This window comes from Pan paniscus, chromosome 19 (assembly GCF_029289425.2).
Source record: "Pan paniscus chromosome 19, NHGRI_mPanPan1-v2.0_pri, whole genome shotgun sequence".
Classification (NCBI taxonomy): Eukaryota; Metazoa; Chordata; class Mammalia; order Primates; family Hominidae; genus Pan; species Pan paniscus.
In genome coordinates this window covers 9,640,170-9,667,418 of record NC_073268.2, presented here as the reverse complement: position 1 = coordinate 9,667,418, position 27,249 = coordinate 9,640,170, and the positions used below count along the sequence as shown (strand labels likewise).

Here is a 27,249-nt window from a genome sequence, read left to right as displayed (position 1 = left end):
ACTGTGAAGTTCCTTTCACACTAAGAAACGAGGATGCATTAAAAGAGAGGCAGGGGCTAGTCAGTGAGGATGAAGGGGCCGTCCCCTGTGGCACGTCTGGCCACGGACATGTGTTTCCCATGTGGAATGGCCCTCAGCTTTCAAGCTCCAGATCCAGCAGGGCCCCTCTCCCTTGGTGAGCACTCAGCCAGTAGGGAGAAGAGGATGCTGGAGGCTAGAGATGAAGAGAAGGGCACACAGGGGCAAGCATGGAGGAGAGTGTGAGCCAAGCAAACGGGTGTGGAGGAGAGGGCATGCATGTGTGGTGCCTCCGCAAGGGGGGCCCAGACCGGGGGACGGTGGACACTTCATCTGAGACACTTACACATTTGACTGTTGCTCAAGATACTGAGTTTCATCTCAGCTAAATCAGCCCAAGCTTCTCTGACAGCACTGACTTGTGTGCTGATGTGGCCACATGGGAGCAGGTTGGCGTAAACGTCAGGAAGAGTATAGCTTTGGTGAAACATCCCCACCTGCTCTGCCTGTCTCTCTCCTGACAATTTCCTGCCTGACTCCAGTCTCTTGAGCATGAGGAGCTCTTAGATAGGGCAGGAACCTGTCAGGGGAAGCCCAAAATGATCTGGTTGAAATGAAACAGCCAAGAAAGCCCTTAGCATTCAATTTGCACTTGGGCTGAAAATTCTCCTTTTGGGAGTCTGGAGCAGGGGTGCTGGGAGAGGAGTGGAGAGTGGCAGCGAGGGGCCCCAGAAAGCCCTATGCTGTGAAAGCACTCCACTCTTCCCTCTGCTGGTTCTAGACCAAACTTAGAAGAATGTCATATATTCTGTTTTGTATCAGGACCTTACTCAAATAAATGTAAGGCACCTGTCACTGGTCCCTGGGGTTGTCTGCTGCCCCAGAGATAACCTAAGGAGAGAGAACCTCAGAAGATCTTGATCCTCAGCCTGCCCTGGGCCCTCACTTACCACCTGACATGCCCTTGTGCCCTCCGCACCCCGTCATTCATTCTGACCCCCTTGCCTGGTAGCTTTGACACAGTTCCCCTGTGCCCCTCAGCCAGCAAGCAACATCTCGTCTCCATCTTCCCTTTCAGAAAATGCTGTTTTTCTTCTCTCCCTCTCACCCTGTAGGTTATTGCAGCTGACTGCAAAAGGGTCACAGTGCTGAAGTATTTTCTGGAAGCCCTTTGTGGACAAGAAGAGCCTCTGCTGGCATTCAAGGGTGGAAAGTATGTGTCAGTGGCACCCGTCCCAGACACCATGGGAAAGGAAATGGGAAGCCAAGAGGGAACACGACTGGAAGATGAGGTACTATGCGGGAAGAGCGCGCTGTGGCAGAGGGAAGGCCCCCTCCCCATTCTGCTTGTGCCTTCAGCTTCTCCTCCTGCTTATTTATGAGCACAGAGAACAGCGTCTGTGTTAATGTGACCAGCCAGCTTCTCGAGAGTGTGCTCTGATGGTGCCCCTTCCTGCCAGTCCACCCCGGTGCCTCCATCCTACTCCACTACGAGTTCCAGATGCTTCTTTTAATGCTGCATTGAGGAGAAGGGAGGAAAAGAAAGAAAGAAGGAGTTGAATAATGTGCAGCTCTCGAGGCTTAGGAAAGGGAGAGGGGGGTGGTCAGGATCAAGTTTATAGATGTGTGGAGCCCAATGCAGCACAGGCCTGAACTCCAGCCTCCAGCACACGTACAGGAAGAGCTGACATTGCTGGCCCTGTGTGGAAAATCACCCCTCCCCTGTCCTACCCTCCCTCCCATGTTCCCTCCCTCCCTCCTGCACATCCTGATGTGATTAAGGAATTCTCCTCTTGTTTGTTTGCCCTTGGTTGTTCCTGTAGCCCTTGCTTCACTCCAGACTCGTGTGTGTGTGTCTGTGTGTGTGTGTCTGTGTGTGTGTGTGCGCGTCTGTGTGTGTGTGCGCGCACATGCATGCACATGCACGAGCCTGTGTACCCGCCCCTGCAAAAGCCCACTGGCAGTTGCCCTGCCCTATATATTGCCATTGCCTATTTGTGTCTTTCTGGGGGTGATTGTTGATGTGGGTCTGTGTGTGCTGGGTTTGTGTGTCAGTTTAAGTAAACACTGCTGCCAGCTTCCCTGCTGTCTGTGGGTTCTGAGTGGTTGTGAGTGTGATGTTGTTGGAGCATGTATGCATTTAGTATCACTTCCAGCTGCCCTGCTGTGTGTCTGGGTGTGGGTATTTCTGTCTGGATGTGTGTTCACACACACCTCACTTTTGCCTGAAGGTTGACTCTTCTTTTTACCCCACAGTGTTAAAGACAGGAGACTTAGGTGGGAAGGAACATGGGACTAAGGGAAGGGACGGAAGCGATTCTAGCCAGGGGCCAGGTCACCCATAGGCCAACACAGTCATTTGGCCTGCAGCAGTCTCAAGCGCCCGGTAGAGCAGGGCGGGGTACAGGGATGAAATCAGCAACAGGCCAAGGAAGCCAGATGTCAGCTGGGAAGCTGTCGTTTGTGATCTGAAACAGTGATAGAGTGGCCACCTTTGGATCAGAGTCCTGAGAGCAGCAGAGTCTTGGACTGGCTTCATTAGAATAACTGGAGAGCCCCACCCCACCCCTGATGACATAGGGCTCAGCTTCCAGGACAGAGGTGGTTCCAGGGATAAAGCTGAGCCTAGGATTCCAGACTCTCCAGATGAAACCTGGGCAGAGAATAATGGGAAAGAATGAGCTGTTAGCGTGGGAGGGGACAGCAGGCTTGCTAAAGCTGGCAGGGCGTCCAGGCTTCAGGCAGGGCAGAGCAGTGCCACCCAAGCCCTGGGCACTGTGTGGGGAAGCACAGGTGGAGCAGTGCCTCCGTCAGCTCTTTCACCCGCACTTTCAGGCTGAGGGCACAGCCAGGTTAGCTCCCAGGCTTGCCCAAAGATGCCCTGTGGCCAGGGGAGCCTGCAGTCCCAAATCCAGTGAGGCAAGTGAGGCCCAGAGAGGGCCACAGCACCAAAGCCAGAGAAGGCCTTCTCTGCCCTCACAAGGAACAGATGACTTCTCTGGTCCCGGATCTTGGTAGTGCCACACTTTTTTTTTCTCGTTCTAAGGCTTATTGACCAGACAAAGGTTGTGACCCACACCAGGCTGCCCACTTCTTCCTTTTCCCACGAGTCTCCTGGGTTCCTTCATGTTAGTGGCCTCTGGGAAACTGTGCTTACCCTGGTCTGTGTAATTTCATAACCTTGCACTTCCTCGTTTACTGTGAGAGCTGAGCCAACCTCAGACAAGCTTCTCTGACCCTCTTTTGACCTCAGTCAAGCTCACTTCAAGCCCCGTGATAACCTTGTATATCCCTAGTCAGAGCAGGCAGAGGCAGTGTTCCCCCATGGGCTAGGCAGGCATTCTGTCCCGCTCACTGCAGTCTGGGTTAACCTCATGAACAAGGAAGTGAATGTGCAGAGTTTTCCTTCTTTCCACGGCCTGGGCCTCTCTGGAGGTGAGCGCTGTGACACTATAGCATGCCTGTGTCAGATGAATGGTGACTGTGGACAGCATCCAAGACCCCTGACGTCTCTTAGGATAGTGACAGTTCTGGCCCCATCCTCAGATCTCATCTCTCCCCAAACTGCAAAACTGAATCACTTCAGCAGATTGGGAGAGGTAGGGAAAGGTGTTTCTTCAGACATAGTTCTTTGTGAATAGAACACAGTTTAGTCGCTTAGGGATCCTACCAAAACACCCCTAGATTCTGCTCACAAGGCAAAGTATACCCCCGTCATCTACCCAGCCACCCACCTGAGTAATCCCTTTCAGTCAAGAGACTCCATCTGTATATGACCTTGAGCTGGACAGTTAGAGAAGAGAGCAGTCTGTACTGAACAGATCTAGGGTGGGCCTGCAGCAGGCCTCACGATGCTGAGCCACTGAGGGCTGGATCTGAGCTTCTGGTCTGGATTCAGGATGGCTTAGCTTATTATTATTGGTAAGAGCATAAACTTTGGAGTCAGATTCACTTGGGCTTCAATCCCTGCTCTGCCTTTACTAGCCATGTGACCCTGAGCGAGGTGTTGACTTCTAAACCTCAGTTTGTTCATTTATAAGATAGGGATGGTGATAGCACCTATCTTATCTCACAGGCTGTTGTGAGGATTAACTGAGTTAATACATGAAAAATGCTTAGCCCGGTACCTGGCCAGTAATAAGCACTCAGTAAGTGATAGCTGTTGTCATCACTGTCATTATTATAATCCAGTTAGAAACAGGAACCTTCTACTAAATTATTCCCTGTGTACCCATGCTAACCCTGTCCCTCAAAGGAAGCTATCCTGGGCAGCTGCATGTTCTCTGTTGACCAAGGCCAAAAGTAAGAAAGCAAGGAATGGAGCCTGGGACCACCCAGGGAGTGATGGCTGCTAAGAGCTGAGGCTGCAAGTAGGGAGGTGCCATCCTTGGGGAATGTGCCACCAGCCTGGCAGGAGGCTCCTTAAGCCAGCCAGCCACCTCCTACCCTGCCCAGGCCATTGAGGGCAGCTGAGCAAGGTCATGTCATGTGAATTCCAGTAAAGGGGCCCAGCAGTCCTCACACCACCAGGCTGGAGTCTTCAAAAGAAACCAGGGCGAGGTCTGCTGAGCTGCAGCATCTGTCCCTGATGCTGTCTGCGGCAAGGGAACTTCCACGCCTCATTCCCAGCTGTTGGCCAGAGCTGATTCCTATCAGATCATTAGCATGAATTAGATTTAAGTTGGGTGGTTTAACTTTCTCTGTTGTTTCCCTCTTGAATCATTGGTGACTTCAGAATGAAAATAGGCCTAAAGTTTGACTTTGTGAGTGTGTACCAGGAAGAACACAGAGTGTGAGTAAAGCACGCAGTTATATATGTGTGATTGCGAGTGACTTATGGTGTAACTCTCTGAGGGAAGAGCCCCAGAGTATAAAAGAGAGCAGCTCCGGGGAAAGAGTGACAGCTTTTGTCAACCTCCCTTTGCCTGAGTAGAGGGAAGCACACACCAGGGGACCCTTTGCAAGGGATGGTCCCAGTCTGCGTGGGTGAGGGGCCACAAGGGCAATGTTGGGTTCAGTAAGAGCCGTGGGCCCAGCTAACTGTCTCCTCTTTGTCCTGGTCGGCTCCACCACCCAAAGGAGGAGGATGTGGTGATTGAAGACTTTGAGGAAGATTCAGAGGCTGAAGGCAGCGGAGGCGAGGATGACATCAGGGAGCTTCGGGCCAAGAAGCTGGCTCTGGCCAGGAAGATAGCTGAGCAGCAGCGTCGCCAGGAAAAGATCCAGGTGAAGTCGGCCTGGGGAGCGTGGTTCCCCCTATGGGGGTTGCTGTCTAGGGCATGAGAGGATGTGGGCAGAGAGCAGAGCTGAGCAGGACACTAAGAAAGAGTCAGTCCTGCAGTGTTCTCTCTAGCTCTACCCCTGTTTTTTACTCTACCACTAAATTCTGGTAGCAGGTTTGGTGCCTAGAGTCTCCCTCATCCTGGGCTCCAAGGCAGGGGTACGGTCTTCTCAGAGAATCTGAGAAAAGCTGCTTCCCCAGTGAGAATCTCCAAATGCACACCACACATACATGATCTTTCACACAATACGAGGGGTTTCAGAGTTTCCCTGAGCCTTATCCAGATATCCCTGGAGAGGCTGTGGATTCTCACTTCAGAACGCCTGTTCCCAGGGAGAGGATGGCATGGCCACAGTCTGCTTGCCTGGATTCCCAATGAAATGGAAGACTCCTCCGGACAAGATACTCACTACACCCTTGCAGAGACAAACTACTTAATCTCCACACAGGGACTTTGACCCCCGTCAGCCCTCTCACGGGCCCGTGCCTTCACCCCCAGCAAGTGTTTCTTCCTGGCCTTCTAGGTCTGTTCCCTTGTGCTGTGAGGCCGTTTGCTGTCCTCTAGGGCTCGGGGCAGACAGGGAAGAGGCAGTCCTGCTCCCCGTTTAAAGGTGAACCGTGTGCATAGGGAAGCATCAAGCCACCTGCTCCGCTTCTTTAAGGATGCCCATTTCCAACCCTGTCCTTTGGCATAGGGTTTGATGCATGTGATCAGGCAGACCCTGTGACAGTCTAGGCCCTGCCACCTAAATAGCTTTGTAACATGGGGCAAATCATTCAGCTTCTCAGAGCCTGTTTCCTCATCTGTTAAATGAAAGTGCTGGCCGGGCGCGGTGGCTCACGCCTGTAATCCCAGCACTTTGGGAGGCTGAGGCGGGCGGATCATGAGGTCAGGAGATTGAGACCATCCTGGCTAACATGGTGAAACCCTGTCTCTACTAAAAATACGAAAAATTAGCTGGGCATGGTGGTGCACACCTGTAATCCCAGCTACTCAGGAGGCTGAGGCAAGAGAATCGCTTGAACCCGGGAGGCGGAGGTTGCAGTGAGCCAATCTTGCACCATTGCCCAGGCCATTCCAGCCTGGGCTACAGGGTGAGACTCCATCTCAAAAAAAAAAAAAAAAAAAAGAAAAAAGTGTTAATAGCACCTATCTCTCAGAGTCACTGTGAGGCCTACACGAGACAGTGTATGTAAAGCACTTAGCATAGTGCATGGCACTTAGTATGTGCTCCATGAACGGCCACCTTTGTCTGATATTTGTCTAATCACCCTGGCCAGGGAAGAGGAATAAATACCAATCGAGAGCCATCTTTTTTTTGTTTGTTTGTTTTTGTTTTTGTTTTTGTTTTGAGACAGAGTCTCGCTGTGTTGCCCAGGCTGGAGTCCATGGCATGATCTCAGCTCACTCCAACCTCCATCTCCTGGGTTCCAGCGATTCTCTTGCCTCAGCCTCCAGAGTAGCTGGAATTACAGATGCCTGCCACCATGCCCAGCTAATTTTGTATTTTTAGTAAAGACAGGGTTTTGCTGTGTGTGCCAGGCCAGTCTTGAACTCCTGACCTCAGGTGATCTGCCCGCCTCTGCCTTCCAAAGTGCTGGGATTACAGGCATGAGCCATCACACTGGCCAAGATCCATCATTCTTTTGTTTTGTTTTGTTTTGTTTTGAGATGGAGTCTTGCCCTGTCGCCCAGGCTGGAGTGTAGTGGCGCAATCTCAGCTCACTGCAACCTCTGCCTCCCGGGTTGAAACGATTCTCCTGTCTCAGCCTCCCAAGTAGCTGGGATTACAGGCGCCTGCCACCATACCCAGCTAATTTCTGTATTTTTAGTAGAAATGGGGTTTCACCATGTTGGCCAGGCTGGTCTCAAACTCCTGACCTCAGGTGATCTGCCCACCTTGGCCTCCCAAAGTGCTGGGATTACAGGCATGAGCCACTGCGCCCAGCCTCCATCATTCTTTAGACAGATTCACGTCCCTGCTACCATTGGAATCAGTGTGTAATACCTCTACCGGCATCATCCATTGTCATGTGGCTGCCTCCCCAGCCCTGCTGTGGGTCTACATGTAAACTTGTGCATGACCCTCAAAATAGCTTTATCCTCATGCTTCTTTTACTTTTTTTTTTTTTGAGATGGAGTCTCGCTGTCGTGATCTCAGCTCACTGCAACCTCCACCTCCCAGGTTCAAGTGATTCTCCTGCCTCAGCCTCCCGAGTAGCTGGGATTACAGGCATGCACCACCACGCCCAGCTAATTTTTTGTATTTTTCGTAGAGACCAGGTTTCACCGTGTTAGCCAGGATGGTCTCAATCTCTTGACTTCGTGATCTGCCCGCCACGGCCTCCCGAAGTGCCCTTATGCTTCTTTTCTTGCTCTTCCTTACCATCTGTTTTCCCAGAAATTCTGTTTCTACCGTCATTTCTTGACTCTCAACCCAGCAGTTATGGAAACTGTTGCGTCAAAAGTCACCAATATGGCCAGGCACGGTGGCTCACGCCTATAATGCCAACACTTTGGGAGGCCACGGTGGGTGGATCATTTGAGGTCAGGAGTTCGAGACCAGCCTGGCCAACATGGTGAAACCCTGTCTCTACTAAAAATACAAAAGTTAGCCGGGTGTGGTGGCGGATGCCTGTAGTCCCAGCTACTCGGGAGGCTGAGGCAGGAGAATCTCTTGAACCCAGGAGGCGGAGGTTACAGTGAGCCAAGATTGCGCCACTGCACTCCAGCCTGGGCAACAGAGCAAGACTCCATCTTAAAAAGAAAAATCACCGATGACCTATCTTTATCAAACCTTAGTCTGTGTCATAGTTGACCAATCACCAATGACCTATCTTTATCAAATTTCAGTCTGTGTCATAGTTGACCTCCCTTTGTCTTTGGGCCCTAAAGCCACCTTCCTTCAGCTTCACTTTAGCATCAATGAATGACCCCTTGTCTTCTCTCTGTTCACCAGACCACCCTCCTGGGCTTCCTCACCACCATTCTTTTTTTGGTCTCCTCCATCCTTCCTTTTACTCCTTAGTCTCAGCAAGCTGAGTTAGTGCTCAGCAGATATGTATTCAGTGGCTGGGCGCAGTGGCTTATGCCTGTAATCCCAGCACTTTGGGCAGCCGAGGCTGGCAGATCACTTGAGGTCAGGAGTTCAAGACCAGCCTGGCCAACATGGTGAAACCTCATCTCTACTAAAAATACAAAAATTAGCTGAGTGTTGTGGCGGGTGCCTGTAATCCCAGCTACTCAGGAGGCTGAGGCAGGAGAATCACTTCAACCCAGAAGGTGGAGGTTGCAGTGAGCTGAGATCGAGCCATTACACTTTAGCCCTGGGCGAGACTCTGTCTCAAAAAAAAAAAGAAAAAAAAGTATTCAGTGACAATAATAGTAGCAACTAGAGCATCATCTTAAATTCCACTCTGGCTTTTAACCCCTAGTATCTAATTTCATATTAAATACTATTTATTCACACATTTATTCCCTCTTATCCTCTCTGTTTCCATTGCCACTACTACTATTCTAGGTCAAGTAGTTGCTTAGAGTGTAGCAGTCAAGGCCCCTGCGTTGCACAGCCCCAGAAGGTGCCATTTGCCTTGTTTCTGTAAGTGACACCTCCTGGAGTTTGTAGCATACCAGGCTCCTGCCCACCAGGCTCCTATTCACTGCACTGCCTCCATCATTCTCTTCCTGAAAGAGCCACTCCCCTGCTCAGAAATCATCAGGCCTTTGCTTGGCTAGTAAAAAAAAGTCTAATTCCCTATTATTGGCATTTAAGGCTTTTTGATCTGTTCCCAGTCTGTTTTTCCAGCCTCTTCTCCCACTACCCCATCCCTCATGAACCCTTACTAGTTATATGACATTGGGCGAATTATTTAACTTTTCTGAGCCTGTTTCCTCATCTTTATAATGAAAGTAATGCCAGACACAGTGGGCACGTGCCTATGGTTCCAACTACTCAGGAGGCTGAGGCTGGATGATAGCTTGAGCCCAGGAGTACAAGGCTATGGTGTGCAGTGACCATGTCCGTGAATAACCACTGCAACATAGCAAAACCCCGTCTCTTAAACACTTTTTTAGTGAAAGTGGTAAAAGCACCAATATTAGAGCTGCTGTGAGGCCTCGGAATGAACCACAGTGCACGTAAAATGCCTGTGCAGACACTAAGGCCCTCCTGCCTGGACAGTGACACCAACCTTCCTTTCCACTCCCTAGGCATGCTCTGCCTTTTTCCACTCGGGTTTTTGTTCATGCTGTCCCTCAAAGCAGAGTGCCCTTTTTCTGCTCCATATGTCTTGTTACCTGTCGAAATTCTATTCCTCCTTCAATCCCCAGATGAAATTCCACTTCCCCAGTGAAGCCCCCCCTGGTCTCCCCCAGGAGGAATCCGTCTGCCTCTGCTTAGCGTTCCTGTGACACTCTTCAGGCTTCATTTGTGGACCTGCCATCATGTCTCATGTTCCCGTTATTTCTGGACTTGTTTCCCACATTGTCTGTGCACTCCTTGGAATCGGGAGGCATGTCTTCAGCTCAGTTTAGCAAGTGGCATTGAGCATTTACTATGCCAGTGTCTGGGGGACACAGAACTAATCACATTCCAGAGTGTACAGTGGTACAATGTGGTAGAGTCCTTGACAAGTGATTTGAAGTGTGAATGAGCGTCCGTACAAAACGCAAGTCCGGGATGCCGAGGGAGCACATGCTGCCAGGATCCATCCGCTTCTGGAGCTTGGTGTTTAGCTTTGCCTCTCCAGCGACCAGCAGCACCTTCAGAATTGGAGGTCTCCTCCAACGCTTGACTTCCCGTGCGCCTGGTGGGCCCTGTCCAGGCTGCCTGTTCTCCTGATCAGCTCCTTCTGAGGAAGCTGCTTAGGCCCAAGCATGGAAGGCCTGCTGCGGGCCAGCTGGAGTTGGGGTTGCTGTGGCCCCTTTAAGAACAGGCCCCACATGCACCAAGCTGGCGGCCCTGCCTCCTGTCAGCCTCCTTCCTCCAGCCTCACAGCCACAAGAGGATTTCTCAGCAGAGGAAAAATTCCCCCCTTCCCTTCCCCCCCTCCTTTAATGCCCGGGGCCCTTCACTTCCATAATTCTTCATTTTCCAGCCTTGAACGTAAGCCAGACACATCTGTCTGGCCATATGCGTGAACCCTGGAGTCTGTGCCGAGGTGGCTGTAAAACAGGGCCGGTGAAGGCCCTTCTGGGAGAGCACACACATGTGTGCCCTCAGGCCATTGGCTTCCTGCCCAGAACCACGGGAGCTTCAGTGCTCCAAACCCATGCTAACCTTTTCTTATTTTTCCTCTTTTTGTTTAATTTAAGGGGGGAAAATCCAAGGAAAAGGTATAAATTGTCCTGGGAGTTGGGGAGAGGCTCCTAGCTGGAGAGGCCATTATTGTTGGCAGGTACCTGGGTCACACTAATACAATAAGGAAGAAAGGAGCATCGAGTGAATTAAGATTGGAGGGATGGGCTGTAAATTACCCTGCTCTGAACTCCATCAGTCTCCAGGGTGTTAACCGAGAGGTGTAAGGCAAGTCCCCGTTCCCAGCGCCTCTCACAGATGTGGCAAAACAGGAACCACGCATGTTTGGGGAAGGGGATGTGAAGATGGGGTTGAAAAAAATCCTCCTGGCCCCCAGGATAGCTATAAAGTCCAAGTGAGATCTGGGGCTGTAACCACACCCCCACTTCCCTGCTCTTACCTAGACCCCTGGGCCGCCTAAGCTCTTCTGTGAGCATGGGGGAGGTGAGGCCTGGTCTCCCTCTGCAGCCTGTCCCTCCCTGCTTCCGGCGTTGCACAGAGGCTGGTGAGTGGGGCCGACTGGAGGTCAGAAAAGGGGTGTGGGGAGCTCTCAGAGCCTGTGCAGCTGGAGCTGCAGCGCCCAGGCAGGCCCCTGGATGCTGGGGGCGCCAAGTCCGCCCACCCAGGGCTTTGAGGCCACACTCTCCGGCTCAGCCCACGCTCTGTCTTGTTGCCTGAGACAGCTCCTCCTGTGGGTTCTGCCCACCTTGCTGCTTTTCTCCTGAGTTCTTTTCGTTCCCATTGCCATTTGGAGTTGTTCAGAGACCAGGGCAGGGTACATGGTTTGGGAAGTTGGTCAGAAGTGTTTGATTCCTAACCAAACCACCAGGGCAAAGCAGTCACTGAAAATGCTCCTCCAGGCATGAGGCGTGGCCTCTTGGCACCTCATGCTGGCCCTGGCCCTGTGAATCCCCCGCTTCCTCACTGCCTCTCTGAGGCTTTGCTGTGATTTGTGCTGCTGTCGGGCGGGGTCAGGTTTCCTGAGCAGTTGCAAACATCCCACCTGAAACATAACAGGCTCTTCCTCTGGCCACATCTATTGTTTCCCTCAGCATTATGGCCACAGTCTTGCTCTGTGGCCAGCAATGACATGTGTTCTCAAAATAGCTTCTCTCCCCTGTCCCTTTCCCGCCCACCCGCCCTCCTGAAGATGTAGTCCCTCCTTTGTGGTGGCCCCAGGAGTTCCACTCTAAATTTAGCTGCCGTCCATTCATACTGCCACCCAGCTAGGGGGGGCTGTTGTGGAACAATGGGGTATGCACAGAGCCCCCCACACCTGTATGGAAGCTGGCGGAAGGCAGACACTCAGGCCTGGCTCCTGGCTGTCGGAGACAGGGTGGGAGCCAGCACAGCACCAGGCCGGGGGCACGTTCACGTCAAGGCAGGAAAGCACATCAGCCTGTGGAGCGGGCATCCGCCCTTCCCACCCAGACCCGCTCCAGCCTCCCCAAAACCTGAGTGCTGGGCCTCAGCTTTTGCTCCAGCACCATCCACTGGGGGCCTGGCTTCCCACAGAGTGGCCAGGCCACTGTCTGAAACGCCCTCAGGCTGCTGCTCAGAGCAAGCTCAAAGGTGTCATGCTTAGCCCTGCCCCTCCCTCTCCATCAGGAAAGGGCCTGCCTGCTTCTTTGGCTTTTTAGATCAAGTTATCAGTTAAAATTCAATCCGATTATCTCTAAGTGCCCTTCAGCTCTGAGAGCCAGTGACTGAGCCCACTGTCCCCTGAAGTCCTATGATACAACAGGCGGTATGGGAGGTATGACAATGGAAACTGCAAGAAAAGTAGGCAGTTCTCCTTGAGCACTTGACAGTCTAGTTTGAAAATAAGATCAGTCCTCCTAAAACAGTAAGAAATAGCAAACAAATTGCCATAGTTATCATTTTTAAAAAGAGTGCAAGAATATATTAAGCTCTGTGGTACATTTGGACATCCAGAAAAGGGGTTCTAAGCAGCAGTTTTTTCATTTGCAGTGTACCCCAAATGAAGATGCTCCTCCTCCTGCTCCCAGGGGATGCTGCTGGTGGCTCTGCCTGCCTTTTCTAGCACCCTCAGTATCTGCCCTCGTTGGCTTCTGCTGGCCGAGGATGAACGGTCAGCCAGTGCTTATCTCACCCACTGTTCCTATTTTTATTTTATTTCCAGTTTTTCATGTACATCCACATAGTTAAGATACATATATACAATAAGTCTTTTCATAGAAATCAGTAGCCGGGCGTGGTGGCACACACCTGTAGTCGCAGCTACTCAGGAGGCTGAGGCGGGAGGATCACTTGAGCCTGGGAGTTTCAGGCTACCGTGACCTGTGATCGCACCACTACATCCAGCCTGAGCGACGGAGTTAGACTCTCCAGCCTGAGTGACGGAGTTAGACTCTCCAGCCTGAGTGACGGAGTTAGACTCTCTCTCTCTCTTTTTGAGATGGAATTTTGCTCTTATCACCCAGGCTGGATGGAGTGCAGTGCCATGGTCTCGGCTCACTGTAACCGCTGCCTCCCGGGTTCAAGCGATTCTCCTGCCTCAGCTTCCCGCGTAGCTGGGATTACAGGCATGTGCCACCATCCCCGGCTGATTTTTGTAGTTTTAGTAGAGATGGGGTTTCACTATATTGTCCATGCTGGTCTCAAACTCCTGACCTCAAGTGATCCGCCTACCTCTGCCTCCCAAAGTGCTGGGATTACAAGCACGTGCCACCACGCCTGGCTAATTTTTATATTTTTAGTAGAGATGGGGTTTCACCATGTTGGTCAGGCTTGGATGAGACTCTGTCTCTTTTTTTTTTTTTTTTTTTTTGAGACGGAGTCTCGCTCTGTTGCCCAGGCTGGAGTGTAGTGGCACCATCTCGGCTCACAGCAACCTCTGCTGCCTGGGTTCAAGCAATTCTCCTGCCTCAGCCTCCCGAGTAGCTGGGATTACAGGCATGAGCCACCACGTCCAGCTAATTTTTGTATTTTTAGTAGAGACGGGGTTCCACGATGTTGGCCAGGCTGGTCTCGAACTCCTGACCTCATGATCCACCCGCCTCGGCCTCCCAAAGTGCTGGGATTATAGGCGTGAGCCACCGTGCCTGGCCTGAGACTCGTGTCTCTTTAAAACAAAACAAAACAAAACAAAAAAATGCTGGGCACAGTGGCTTACGCCTGTAATCCCAGCACTTTGGGGGACCGAGGCGGGCGGATCACTTGAGGTCAGGAGTTTGAGACCAGTGTGGCCAACATGGTGAAAACCCATCTCTACTAAAAATACAAAAATTAGCCGGGCGTGTTGGCTCACGCCTGGAATCCCAGCTACTTGGGAGGCTGAGGCAGGAGAATCGCTTGAACCCGAGAGGCAGAGATTGCAGTGAGCCGAGATCACACCACTACACTCCAGCCTAGGCATCAGAGCAAGACTCCGTCTCAAACAAAACAAAACAAAACAAAAAAAACACATCAGTAGTCCTCTGCTCCACCCCTCCTCATCCCCAGTTCTATTTCCTGGTGGTTTCCCCCTGATATTTATGCTCTGGATATGTAGAAAATAAAAAATAGAGTTAGGAAGGAAGAAAGGAAGCTGGCATTTATTGAGTTACTAATATGTGTCAGGCACTTTGCTAGGTACTTTCATATATAAGGTGAATGTGGAAATTTCCTGTGTTACAAAGCTTCTAATTTCTGTTGAAGACATTGCTCTGGCCAGAGAGGCTCAGGGATGAATGATTCTTCACCCTGTAGAGGGAAGGAAGCAGCCGCACTCCCTATGGGAGCCCCTAAGCAGGAGGAAGACCTCAGAAGGCCCCTCTCCTGGTCTTGCTCTGCTTCATGATCAGGTTCTCCAAGTGCCACACCTCCTGTGTCAGCTCATTGAATTGCTGTTACTTGTAATGTTCATTGTCTCAGCTTGCAGCGGTAAGCATCATAAGATCATCTCCACCGTAGAGAAGGAACTTAACCTGCAAAAGTTTTTCCTGGAGACCCAAGCCTGTTAGCTTCCTCCTTAGGTATTATTGTATATGATCTCTTTCCCAGTTCTCTGCCAGCTTGCTCCAGGAAACTCCCATACCTTAGAGAAAGTTAGTTACTTAGCACCTTCCAGAAACAGAATTATTTTTTTCTTCCACATTTTATGCCAACTTGGGTCCTTATTGCTACCAATCTGATTCAGAGTGTCCGTGTGTTGCTTGGGTTCCAAGGGCACTATCCAGGGATCACTGTGGCCCAACCTCAGCTGCTGTTAGAAGGTTCCTGTGGAACTCTCCTTCCGGGTCAGCACGCTTGACTCCATGCCAGGGCCAGTCTGTCTGAACCACAGCATTCCGATTGCACCCCCCTCATCCCCACCAGAGGCTTCTGCAGCTTTTTACTCATACAAACAAAAATAAACCTCACTACCGGCCTCTGAACTCTGCAGCGGCATGCTTCCCCTGCTCCCCAAGTGTCCCATGGCTGCGAGTGGGGACTTGGCACTCTCCCCACCGACATCACTTTTTCACTCCCTGCGCATCCTGTGTCCTCCTCTTACCGTGCGACCCAGAGATCGGAATGGGACGTGACGGCCGGCACAGGCGCCGTGCACAGCTGCCAGGAATCTGACGGGTAAAATCTGGAAAAGTTGGGAGGGCAGATGCTAAACACACACACACACAGCGCCACTCAGAAAGGGCCGGAAATGCAGACACCCGTAGAAGGGTGCCTGTGGACTCCGAAGCCCTCCTCCGCCTGCCACTCTTTTTAAGGGGACTGAGCCAGTCTTGTGACCCAGGTGTGACCCCCCCACCCAGAGGCCCACCGGTACCCCAAGAGAAAAGGGAGCAGCTTCATCTCATCTCCTGAGACTCCGTGAGGGCATGCGGGGAACAGGAAGCAGTTGTTTGGTGACTCACTGGGCAGAGCCAGGTTAAGGGAAGTTGTCTGCGGGCGTCCCTGGGACCGGATGATGGCAGCACAGCTCTGACCACCCTCACAGGGCTTGGCCCCACCCCACACCCAGGGAAGCCCCCTCTGAAAGGCTGCGGCCTATTCACCTTTCTAGCTGCAAGCCAGAGCTAAGAACCCGGGGAATTTAGAGCGTCTCTGGACCTCGCTTCTAGATTTTTCTTCTGTCCTGCCATCAGAACACACAGGTAGGCTCAGTTTGTCCCCAGCATCCCTCAGCCACCTGGCTTCAAGGCTCTCCTGCCTAATTGCCAGCAATAGAGGTAGGATGGTACCAGGGCTTAGGAGCTGACTGTTCACATAGGGTAAAAAAAAAAAATGGCAGCCACTTCCTTGATAGAGTCAGACCAGGCTGGACGGTTGTTTCTCAAGGCAGGAGAACTGAGATGGTAGGGGACTTGCGGGGCAGAGGCAGAGGCGCAGTGCAGAGCCAGACCCCCAGCCCCTGTCACTCCAGCTGCCACTGCTCCCACGTCTCCCTAAGCCATGCTTGTTCTGTCCCTGCTCACCCAGAAAGACAGATTTGAGAGCCACGGTACCAGGAAAGCATGCCTGGCAACAGAAGAGCTAGACGGAGAGCGCATGGCCTGAGAAATGAGGAAAGAGAGTGCTGATGCTCCTCCGCAAGAGGAGAAAGGGCAGAGGGGTTTACTGAACCTGAGCAGGGACCATTTCCTGTTCTTACAAACTGCCCAAGCCAGGTTTGTTGGAATGCCTGTCACCCTCTAGGTGGCAGCCCTATGTAGAGGTTCAGTGACCCCGCCTCCCATGGGAAGGTAGCCCGCAGTAGTGGCACCTTGCTCTCATGAGGTGAGATCAGTAGGAAGACTTCAGCAGAGCGGGCCCCTGAGCTGCATTTCTCATGCCTGCCAGCGTCCTGTAGCCTGTGCCTTTACCAGCTGTGGTGGCAGTGGCAGCAACAACTTACTCATAGGGAGAGGTCCCTGGCAGGTCACAGAGAAGCCACCCCCATCATTTGAAGGCATGCCCTTTCAGTTTTACTGTCATTGTCAGTGAAACCTGAGCAGCCTCCTCACTGACTGTTGGTGGCCAGGACCAGCACTGTGGGCCCCATCTCGGTTGGCACGCACGTCCACTTCCCCAGCCCTGTGCCTGCATCTGGGTCTCTGCAAGTTGCTCTGTGGCAGAAGGCCATGAGAGGGTGTGACAGGGCTGGGACCTGCCCTCCTGGCCCCGCCAGGTTTGTGTGGGTGCCCTCCACCTCCCTACTCAGGGAGCATGCTGTCTGGGCAGATGCCAGCAGATCAGTTCGATTCTTGGCCATGGTCCCCAGAAGAGGAAGCAGTGCAGTAGTGGCCATGTTCTGTAGTGACAGACATACCCAGAGCCGGTCTCGAAGGGCCGCTGCCACACGTGTAAGGCTGTCAGAGAAGAAAATCAGGCTTTTGCAAATGTGCATCTCTCGGGAACTTCCCTGAGAAATGTGAAAGTCCACAGGGAAGGCAAGCGCTGGGCCACGTGCTTGGTGAGAGGTGCTAGAGGAGGCGGTGGGACAGTGGGGCCAAGGAGACTCTTCTGCTTTTATTCTTTTGTCTACTTTTTGTTTGGCAGTTTAGCTTGCACTAGTAAGCATATGACTAGGCTGTCAATTGCTTAGTACCACGATATGGTTGCTGAAGAAGAGGCTAAGAAAAAAAGTGACAAAGTCAGTTTAAAGAAAAAGGTCGAGTAAATAATAGTGTAGCTTGTACAGGTTCGTGGCAAAGGAGCAGAGGTAGAACAGAAAAGACCCGTGTTTAGGAAACTGCGCTGGTCGAGGGCAAGGTGGTGGGCCATTGTGATTGACCTGGGTGTTGCTCTTTGCAGACACATGAGTTGGGTCTTAATTCATCACATTGCACGGACTTCAGCTGCTGCTGCAGGGGAATTTCGTATTATTAGCTGTCAGTATCACTTTTTTGTATAGCCTTTGAGTTCAACTTCATTGTTCGTTGTTTGTTGTTATTGTTTTTGTTTTTTGAGACAGGGTCTCGTTCTGTCACCCAGGGTGGAGTGCAGTGGTGTGATCTCGGCTCGCTGCAGCCTCCGCCTCCAGAGCTCAGGCAATCCTCCCATGTCAGCCTCCCAAGTAGCTGGGACCACAGGCGTGTGCCACCACACCCAGCTAATTTTTTTTTTTTTTTGTAGAGACGGGGTTTCAGCATGTTGCCCAGGGTATATTTTATTTTGTTTTGTTTTGTTTTAGCTACACAGTGAAGTAAGTCAAAATAACAGATTCTGTTTGCATTTTCATGTCTAGATTGAAAAGTACCTCCTCTGTAGGCTTTCTAGATAATGTATGTGAAACCACTTTGATATCTAAGGAACCTAATTCTCCCTTGTTGAATTTTAGTTCCAGTCTTACTTTGAGAGACCTGTTATGTTGAATATCCTCAGGATCCTTTCTCAGCCCTCGGCAGGGTTGTACCCATGCCATTCCCTGGGCCCCTTGAGCTCTGTTTTTATTGCAGTGCTATGTTCAGCCCTTGGGCCTATCCCTGAGACCCGACGGGGACTGGTTATTACTCTGGAGGGGAAGAGGTTCCTAGGGGCAGGATGCTGACACACCGTAGTGTCGGGGCCCTGGCTCACCCACCTGCTTGCCTGCTCGCTGTCTGGCTCATTCACCACTCTGTCCCCATAGGCTGTCCTGGAGGACCACAGTCAGATGAGGCAGATGGAGCTCGAAATCAGACCTTTGTTCCTCGTACCAGACACCAACGGCTTCATTGACCACCTGGCCAGTCTGGCGCGGCTGCTGGAGAGCAGGAAGTACATCCTGGTGGTGCCCCTCATCGGTGAGTCAGGCGGGAAGGGCAGAGCGGCCTTGCACGTGCACAGCAGCCCCCTCCACACACGCCCCACGGCCTGGAGGCCAGGCAGGCAGAGCCCTGCTGTGCGTGTGTAAGATGGGATTTGCAGGGGAGTAGGGAACGCGTGGGGCAAAGAAAATTGTTTAATAATCAAAGCAGTTCACATTCTCATGGCTGATCCATGGCTTAAACTGCTTGAGCAAATGGACTCCTGTGTCCCAGCAACCAGAGGCCGCATGAGCCCAGCCCTTGTTTTTATCCTTATAAAGCTTGCAGTAAAACAGCAAAGCTGGTTCCCGTTATTGGTAAACACTCAGCCCTGGCAGATAACGGCAGTGCTGCTGGGTGGTCTGGCAGGGAGGCTGGGAGGATTTTGAAGTGGTTAGATGCCTTTGGTCTGATTGTCTTGTAGCTTTTCATGATCACTCTGTTGGTTCGAGGTAGCATTCTTCTGGCCAGTGTCACCCTAAGGCTAGGCCAGCAGGAACCCTCCAGAGCAAGCCCTTGGCTCATGCCTGTGGATTCCTACCACTTGGGCCCTTACCACTGTCTGGGCCTTGGTGCTGGTGCAGGGTCAGCATCTCAGGACCCAGCTAGCTTGCTTTCCCACCCTCTAGCCAGAGAGGCCCAGCTGGGCCGTCTCCACGGGACCGTCTGGGTACCGTTAGTTCTTGGAGCTCTGTGGTGGGTCAGCCTCAGGGTGGGCTCTGGGCTCCGGGCTCGTATCTAGCTGATGGCCTCTGCGGAGGGAGAGGGTCTAGGAGATGATTGGGAGGCCCAGGCGTTTGCACATCCCCTTCTCAGCAGCTACTTGGAGCAAGTTTGAGAGCCTTGTCTTCTGGAAAAGCCACCAGACTGGCAGTCTGCCTGCCAAGCCACCTTTGACATCCATGCCAAGATGTTCCATTGGGCCTTCCCTCCCAGTCCCAAGTGTCTTAGTGCCAGATGGGGGTGGAAACAAAGGGCAGGAAACATCCGCCCCTGCAGAGGCTGCAGAACCCTGGGGGGTTGTGGGAAACACGTTAGCACCACCTGAGAATGTTGGCACCGAAGCAGCCCTCCTCCCTGCCTCCACCCTCCCCGTCTTCCTTCCCCTCCCCATGTGGCCTGGCCAGAACCTCTTAAATCCAGGCCCTTAGACCTAAGGGAAGGCTTTCTGCTCTTCAACAGTAGAACAGTTTCTGTCACCAAGGCAGGGCAGCAAAACCATCACGTTGTCCCAGACTTTCCCTTCTCCTCGCTGGGGCGGGCTGCCTTGCCGGGTCATATGTCTCTCTGCTTTCCTACCCAGGAGCTTTTCAGGGGAAAGAAAGTGTTTTGCTAGATGGTCAGGAAAGGGTACAACTGAAAGAGGCTGTGGACATCTCAGGAGCCCCCTAAGAGCCGTAAGGTGCCTCAGACACCGTCCCAGGCTGCCAGGGTTTTTCGTCACCAGGACTGATCGTACCCCAGGCTGTGGGCTGAGTCTCCTTGTTCTTGATCCAGTGAAAGGCAGGCTGTAGCCCTTGGCCCTGAGGAGCTTAGGGTTTAGTAAGGAAATCCGGATTCGGTGGGGAGGGAGCAAACGCATGAGAAAACCCAGCAGATACATGCAGGACAAAGAGACGACGCCTAAGGGTGCTGGGAACTGACAGTTGTGCTACAGCCATACAGGCCAGCCTCTCTGGACCTGCCTCAGCTGGGCAGGCCCCTGGACTCTCCCAGAGGCTGTAAGAGGAGGGCTTCTGTTTACTGATGCTTTCCTTGGTAGACTCACGTCCTGTGCCCAGAGCAGCAAAGGGTTAAGCCGCCAGCTTTCCCTTCTTGTTTCTGGTGCTCTTTAACCTGCTCTGTGCTCCGCAGACCTGACCCCAGCGTGGAGAAGCCCCGCCTGGTGCAGAAGCACAAACAAGCTTCCTCTTTGAAGCCTGTTTAGTTTGGAAGCAGGAAAGCAGATTTTGGGATAGAATACCCGTTTTTCCTGTTTGATGTTGTTTGCTGTACCATACACCCATCTACCACTGCTTCCCAACCTCAGCCATGCACTGTGTGGACACCGCAGCCTGAGGGTGCCGAAAGCATGGGCATTGTGTGTGTGTGTGTGTGTGTGTGTGTGTATTCCCACATGGGCCCTTTCCAGAAAGTGTCTCCGAATACCCAGACAATGAGTGCCAGGCTCACCATGGAACAGCATGCTCACGCCGGCTCCCTGAGCCATGAATCACTGCGCTAAGGAAAGGCCTCAGACCCCAAACTCTCCCAGAGCCCCCGAGGAGCACATATTTCCCACTTGACCTCAGGCTTTTGGCTGGAATTTTGGAAAGAATCTTCACCAGAAAATGAAGCCATGTCCCAGACACACAGGGAGGCAGACAGGCACATACACACACACACACACACACACACACACACAGAGACATATACACACATGTACACACACACACATGCATACACATACACACATGTACACACACACATGCATACACATACACGTACACGCACACAGACACACATACACGCACACAGACATACACGTGCACGCACACACACACACACGTGCAGTATCAGAAGGTAGATGTGCCAAGGTTCTGGTCTTGAGGAATACCAGGGCCTTGCAAATGAGGCTGTGACTGCCCCTTCCTCCATGGTGACCTCCCTGCACTCCACCAGTGGGGCTGGGGGTAGAACTTTACCCCTCCTGGACTGCCGTGTGTGGGGGCCCAAGGAGTTGAGGAAGGACGCCTCCCTTTCCCTCGAGCTGCTGCATACCCTGGACTCTCCTGAGGGACCCTTTCACGTTAGTCCTGTAACCAAGGAATGCAGTAGAGGGACCAGATTTCTTCCTCTAAATACAGCAGCTCCAGAAGATTCCTTTAAGTTCCTCCCAAGAGGAGGGCAGGGCCCAGGAGAGGAGACAGAAAGGGAGTAGAGCCCCCACAAGCTCCCCTCTGGCCATAGTTTCATTGGAAGACTCCTGTGGGGGAAGGATGGATTCTGGTCTGGGAAGGTGTTGGCTGGGAAAGTGAATGGACAGAGGCCTAGGATGAAAGCTGATTGCTGAGGCTGATACCTTGTGGGGCTCTGTCTCATCAGTGATCAATGAGCTGGACGGCCTGGCCAAGGGGCAGGAGACAGACCACCGGGCTGGGGGCTACGCCCGTGTGGTACAAGAGAAGGCCCGCAAGTCCATCGAGTTCCTCGAGCAGCGATTCGAGAGTCGGGACTCTTGCCTGCGAGCCCTGACCAGCCGTGGCAATGAACTCGAATCCATCGCCTTCCGCAGTGAGGACATCACTGGCCAGCTGGTGAGACCCTGTGGCAGGAAGGGAAAGCCCACAGCCAGCTTCCAGAACAAGGTCTCCAGGAAGGAAGGGCTGAAGGAGGCCCATCAGCCTGGGCAGCTGAGGGCCAGCCACCATGGAGGCCCAGGTGGGGGAGTTCCTTCTCCCCTAAGTCACTCTTAGCACAGTCAGACCAGGCCAGGCAGGGCCAGGGCATGCATGGGAGGGATCCGGGAGGTGGCCCTGCCCAGGGCCCCAGAGGCAGAGGATCCCTCCTCCTCCTCCACATGGCGCCCCCTTCTGCCCAGTGGTGCTTCTCACACATGTCTTCCTCCAGGGTAACAACGATGATCTCATCCTGTCCTGCTGCCTCCACTACTGCAAAGACAAGGCTAAGGACTTCATGCCTGCCAGCAAAGGTACAGCTTTGCCTCCGCCTTGGGATCATCCATCCCCACTGCCCTACCTCGTCCTACCCATCCTCAGCCCCTGAGAAGGGCTCCACTGACTCTGGCCTGGGAAGTCTAAGGAATCAGTGCTCAGGGCTGATGCATGCCTGAGGCCCAACCTCCCTGTCCTGGCTCCCCCAGCCCCAGGGAATGCCAGGTGCACCCTTGGCCAACTAGAGATGAGCCTAGCCCAGGAAGCCCAGCCCTAGGCCGCGAGGTTCTTCACCCCGCATGCATCCGTTTCCTTTCTTGGGTGTCCTCAGTGAGTTCCGTCTGACAGCAAGAATGTCTTTATGATTCACTGTAGCTGGTGCTGGCCATGGTCTCCCGAGCCCAGCCCTCTGCAGCTCTGAGGGCAGCCCCCCAGGGGTCCCTGGGGCACACTTCCCTTTCTTGGCCATGCTTACCTTCCTACCTTCTCTGTTCACCCCTGAGTGTTTACCCTATTTCAGGCCTGGGGCAGAGGCATTTCCCCAGTGAATAGTGGGCTTTGCTTCCTGGTCTCTTTGGTCACAAGCTGTAGCACTTTGAAGGCTGGCTAGAGTTTGAGGTTGGTGAGAGCTTGAGGACTGAGCCCTCAGCCCGGTTTTCAAGACCTTTTGGGGTAAGCAGAATCTCATCTTTGGGCCAAAGGCCCACTCTGGGTTTCTCACCCAAGCGCTTGACCACCTCACCCTCAACCCTGAGCTGGCCTTCATGCCTCACCCCACAGGTCAGTGACACTAGGGTTTTCTGCTCCTGGCTCCCAGGATTCTGGCATTTTTTTCATTTGGAAGGAATTCCTAGGACCTGCCAGCTCTGTGTCATCTGCAGAGCTGGCAGTTCTCACCGTTTCGTTTCTGTCTACCTATAAGTGGTCTCTTGTCATTGCCTTTCCGTCTCTGCTGCTCTCTCCTTTCTGTCCGTGTTTCTTTCTAGCCCTTGTGTTCAGGCTGCTCTGGGAGTTGACTCTCTCCTGCGTCCTCTCCCCATACAGACACAGCCCCTCACTCCTGCATGAGTCTCTTTACTAGGGGCTGGTTATGAGCCCACAGCCGCTGCTCAAGAGAGGTCCTGTCCTGCCACCAGGTTTGCATGCCATATCCCTCGGGACCAGATATGAGCATTAAAGTGATAAAAGGAGACCTGGCTGAGCCAAACAGAGGAGGTTATGTTCTGTCCCCGGCAGCTCAGTAGTCTCTGAGTATCCCCTCACCCGAGGCCACCTTCCTCTCCCCTCTGCCCACCACAGCCCCTTGCCTCCCTTCACACTCTCCTTCCTCCTGTGGTCTTCTCTCGCCACCACCAACCCCACAAACCTCTCCCTCCCGAATCCTCCAAACTCCTCCCCAGGCTGAAAGCCAGTTCTCAGCCTCCCTGCCTGGAGCTGGCAAGCCTGAGCTTCCTAGAGGGGTACCTCCTGAGAGAGAGGTAGGCGGGATTGCTGAAGGCCTTGTTGGGAAGTGTGGTTCCAGGACTGCTGGGCCCCACCCCAGCCTCAGAACTTTCTTTCTCAGAACGGACACATTTTGGCTTTGGCCCTACTAGTCCTCCCACCCCCGACTTCACCCCAAACAGCCTACAGGAACCCATTGCCATCCGGGGGACCGCCCCTATCAGAATTACATCAGCAATGGCTGGTGTAATCAAAGCCCATTTGTCAGTGTGAATTCTTAGCAGATTAACTTGTCAGATTCACAGAGAAACCGTCACTAAATGTTTATGTGTAAACGATGTTGAATTTTAAAATCATGTGGATTATGGCGGATGGGGCCTGACAAGATGACAGTCTCTGGTTTCTAACAAAGTGAAGTTACCCGTGTCAAAACAGAGGATGTTTATTGTGAAAAATGTCAAAGTATCCACAGAAACCCCTGCAGACCCCTGCCAGCAATGTCGGGCCTTGGTTAGCTGACCTAAGGCCTGGGACGCTCCTGGTTTGAGGCCCAGGGCAGGAATAGTGGGGCTGCTACAGACGCAGCCAGCCAGCTGGGAGCCCCACACAGCCCTGCATGCCACCACCCCAGCCACACTTATCTGCAGAGGGGCCCGGCCCAGGCAGCTGAGTAGTCTCTGAGTATCCCCTCACCCGAGGCCACCTTCCTCTCCCCTCTGCCCACAGCCCCTTGCCTCCCTTCACACTCTCCTTCCTCCTGTCCTCTTCTCTCGCCACCACCAACCCCACAAACCTCTCCCTCCCGAATCCTCCAAACTCCTCCCCAGGCTGAAAGCCAGTTCTCAGCCTCCCTGCCTGAAGCTGGCAAGCCTGAGACTGCTCAGGTCCGACATGGATATTTGCAGCCCCCCCACCCCCGCCAGCCCACGCAGTCAGTGAGCACAGCAGGACACTTCCTGTGCCTTGCTGTCTGCCGGACCTGGACCTCTGTCAGGAAATGCCCAGCCTGGGACTGACGAGTAGACCTGCCACCCAAGCAGGCCTGTCAGGGTAGGGATGTCACTTGTGTGAGTGCTTGTCCCTGGCTTAAATTCCCTCCAATGTGTTAAAGATTAGGGAGTTAGGGAAAGAGAGGTAGTGGAGAGACTGTGCTTAAAAAAAAAAAGTCATCTAAAAAGAATGAAAGATATCTGTGCCACTATAGCAAGACCTTTTAAGTATATACTCTAAAAGTGTGGCTAATATGATCATGATGCTGTAGGAAAAAAAGGTTATATGTCCAAGTGTATGTACTTGTAAATGTGCCTAAAGAAACCTGGAAGGATACACAGGTCTTCCCTGGGGTACAAGACGGAGAACTGGGATCATCATCTTAACTCTACTCTTCCTTTTTACTCTTCCGTCCTCTTAGAGCCTTTTGCCTGTATACATGGATTACTGTTACTTAGCAGGGGCGACCGGTTGGCCAAAGCCTGGGTGTGCCAAGACCCTTACCCTCTCCTCTCCTCAGGGCTCCCTTAAGCTAACCCCTCTCCCCACATCTGGAAAACCCTGGATACATTTTCTGTTCCATCTTTAGTTTTCTGCCTCTGGATGCCTAAAGCTTCAACCTGCTGGCTTTTAGAGGGAGAGGACTTGTTAAAAAAAAAAAAAAGTGGGGTGTGGGGAGAGCGGTGTTGTGATCTGGGGGCCAGCCATGTGGTAAAAAGGAGTAGAGCTCAAGGGGCTGCTTCTGTTCCCTCAGTTTAGGGTCCTGGGATGCTGGCGGGTTTGGGCAGCTTTTGGGAACTAGGCAGAAGAGAGTCCTGTATGGGAGGCCAGAGTCAAGGCAGAAGCCCAGTGCAGCCCTCTCTAAGCCAGCAGGGGAGGGTCCCCGGGGCTGAGAGCCCGGACGGAGGAAAGCACTGGTAGAAGGGCCAAGACACGGCTAGCGTGGCACCCCCTCCCCAGGACCACTTTCTCCAGGGTGAGAAGAGCAGCCAGCCCTCTGCCTCCTGTCCTCAGTGACAGCCTTCTGCTCTCTCATGCCCACAGAGGAGCCAATCCGGCTACTGCGGGAGGTGGTGCTGTTGACGGATGACCGGAACCTGCGTGTGAAGGCGCTCACAAGGAATGTTCCTGTACGGGACATCCCAGCCTTCCTCACGTGGGCCCAGGTGGGCTGAGGGAGCCACACTGGGGCCCCCCCACCGTGGAACCGTTCCTGAAAGGCCACCAGGCGCCCAGTGTAGCACGGAAGATGCCCACGTGCCTGAGCCACCAATCCACCCAGACAATAAACCATCCTCTTCCAACCCACGCCGTGGCCATGCTGTGGGGGACCTGCTCCTCACAGAGCCCCTCCCAAGGATCGGGCGGAAGCTGCTGGGACCCTCCTGGGCTGCCAGGATTTAGCAGGGAGGTGGCTGGCTACAGCAACAGCAGCTGGGCAAGCCAGATAGGCCGCCCATGCTCTCAGCCTTTCTCCCTCCCCCGTCTCATTCCAAGGCTGAGGGAGGGCCTTCTCGCCTGGGGACGCAGCCACTTTCTCCAGTGGAGACAGGGCAGGGGTTCAGAGTTTCCGTCAGATGCAGTGAAATCACAGTTCCCTTTCATCTTCAGAACCTCTGTCCTGAATGTGTTCAAGAGGCTTTGGTTAAGTCAGGAAGAAGTGCCCGGGGTGTGTGTCCTCAGTCTCCCTGAGGCCTGGGCTCGCCCATGAACCCAAGTCGGCTTCTAGACAGCATGTCCCTACCAGCAGCCCTGGGCCCCCACCGCTTCTACCATCCACCCCAGACTTCCCACACACCCTTCCTGCTGCTCTTCTTCCTGCCCTTATCAACCTGGGTCCCTCACACTTTGCCAGTTGCTTCCCCGTGGACAGTCATGAGTCTAGAGGAAAGGGGCATCTGGTCTCAGGCCCGTGCTCTCGGGTGGCCTCCACCTGCTCCCTCTCTCCTCACTGGCCTTTCTTTCCGTCTAGCTTCCTCTTCAGGAAATGTCCTGACTCTCCTCAGCTCCCCCTTCACCCCTCCTTGCCCGCCTACCCTCCCTCCAGAATAGCCCCTCACCCTCCTTCCCCTTCTAGTTGATCCTGTTCACCTCCCTGATCCCCTTCATTTCTTCACCGCGGTTCCTCGTCGTAGGGGTTCTCACTCTGAACTTTCCCTCTCTACTACCCATGGCAGGAACCTAGTACAGCTCTCCCACCCAGGGCCTTCCACCCTCGGCTCCTGTGCTGGGAGAAACTTCCAGGCGTGGACAACCCAGCCTGAGGCATTCCAGTGCCTGGGGCACCGTCGCCTAACCTGGTTTCTAGCTTTGCCCTCACTCCCCGGAAAAACTGACACGGGGCCCTTTCCTTGCCCCTTTAGCTGGTACCTCAGTGGGGAGGCTTCCTTACCAAGAATGAGTTCCTGAAACCCAGGGCCAGAGACAAGGACAACTTAGGGGAAGATGGGGTTTTCGGTGGAGCCAGGGGCAAATCTTAATGGGACCAGTGGGGGATACCCCAGAGCCCATGGCCTGACTGCACAGCCTGCCTGGAGGATGGGTGCACAGCTCTGCCCTCCCTGAGGCCCAGGACTATGCCAGAAGCGATGGGGTACCGTGTAGGGGAGCCAAGGCCAGTAGTTTGGGGGTAGGAGTCCCCTAGAGTCTCAGAAGACTGGGCTCTTTGGAGTACAGGGTCCCCGGCCTCTCCTTTAAGATTCTCTCCCCAGCTGGAAGGCCGATGACTGGGTGGTCGGGAGGGAGACCTATCTCTTTTCTGTCCCGTTTGCAGCACTGGTTTTGTTTCCTTAATAAATTTTTAGTTATGAAACATACCTGACCTCTTGCTGATCTGTTTCTGGGACTGGGGAGGG

The 27,249-nt window shown here is 53.2% G+C and overlaps 1 protein-coding gene across 1 annotated transcript in view; it reads left to right on the top strand.

The window, feature by feature from the left end:
- Positions 1 to 27,210, top strand: part of SMG6 (SMG6 nonsense mediated mRNA decay factor) — a 244,113-nt gene extending 216,903 nt beyond the window's left edge. The window contains exons 14-19 of the mRNA XM_003816861.6: positions 1,134 to 1,310; positions 5,098 to 5,244; positions 18,152 to 18,305; positions 21,393 to 21,604; positions 21,918 to 21,999; positions 25,439 to 27,210. Coding sequence (XP_003816909.3) covers positions 1,134 to 1,310; positions 5,098 to 5,244; positions 18,152 to 18,305; positions 21,393 to 21,604; positions 21,918 to 21,999; positions 25,439 to 25,569 — 903 coding nt within the window. The 3' untranslated portion in view covers positions 25,570 to 27,210. The remainder of the gene's footprint in view (positions 1 to 1,133; positions 1,311 to 5,097; positions 5,245 to 18,151; positions 18,306 to 21,392; positions 21,605 to 21,917; positions 22,000 to 25,438) is intronic.
- The last annotated feature ends 39 nt before the right edge of the window (positions 27,211 to 27,249 follow it).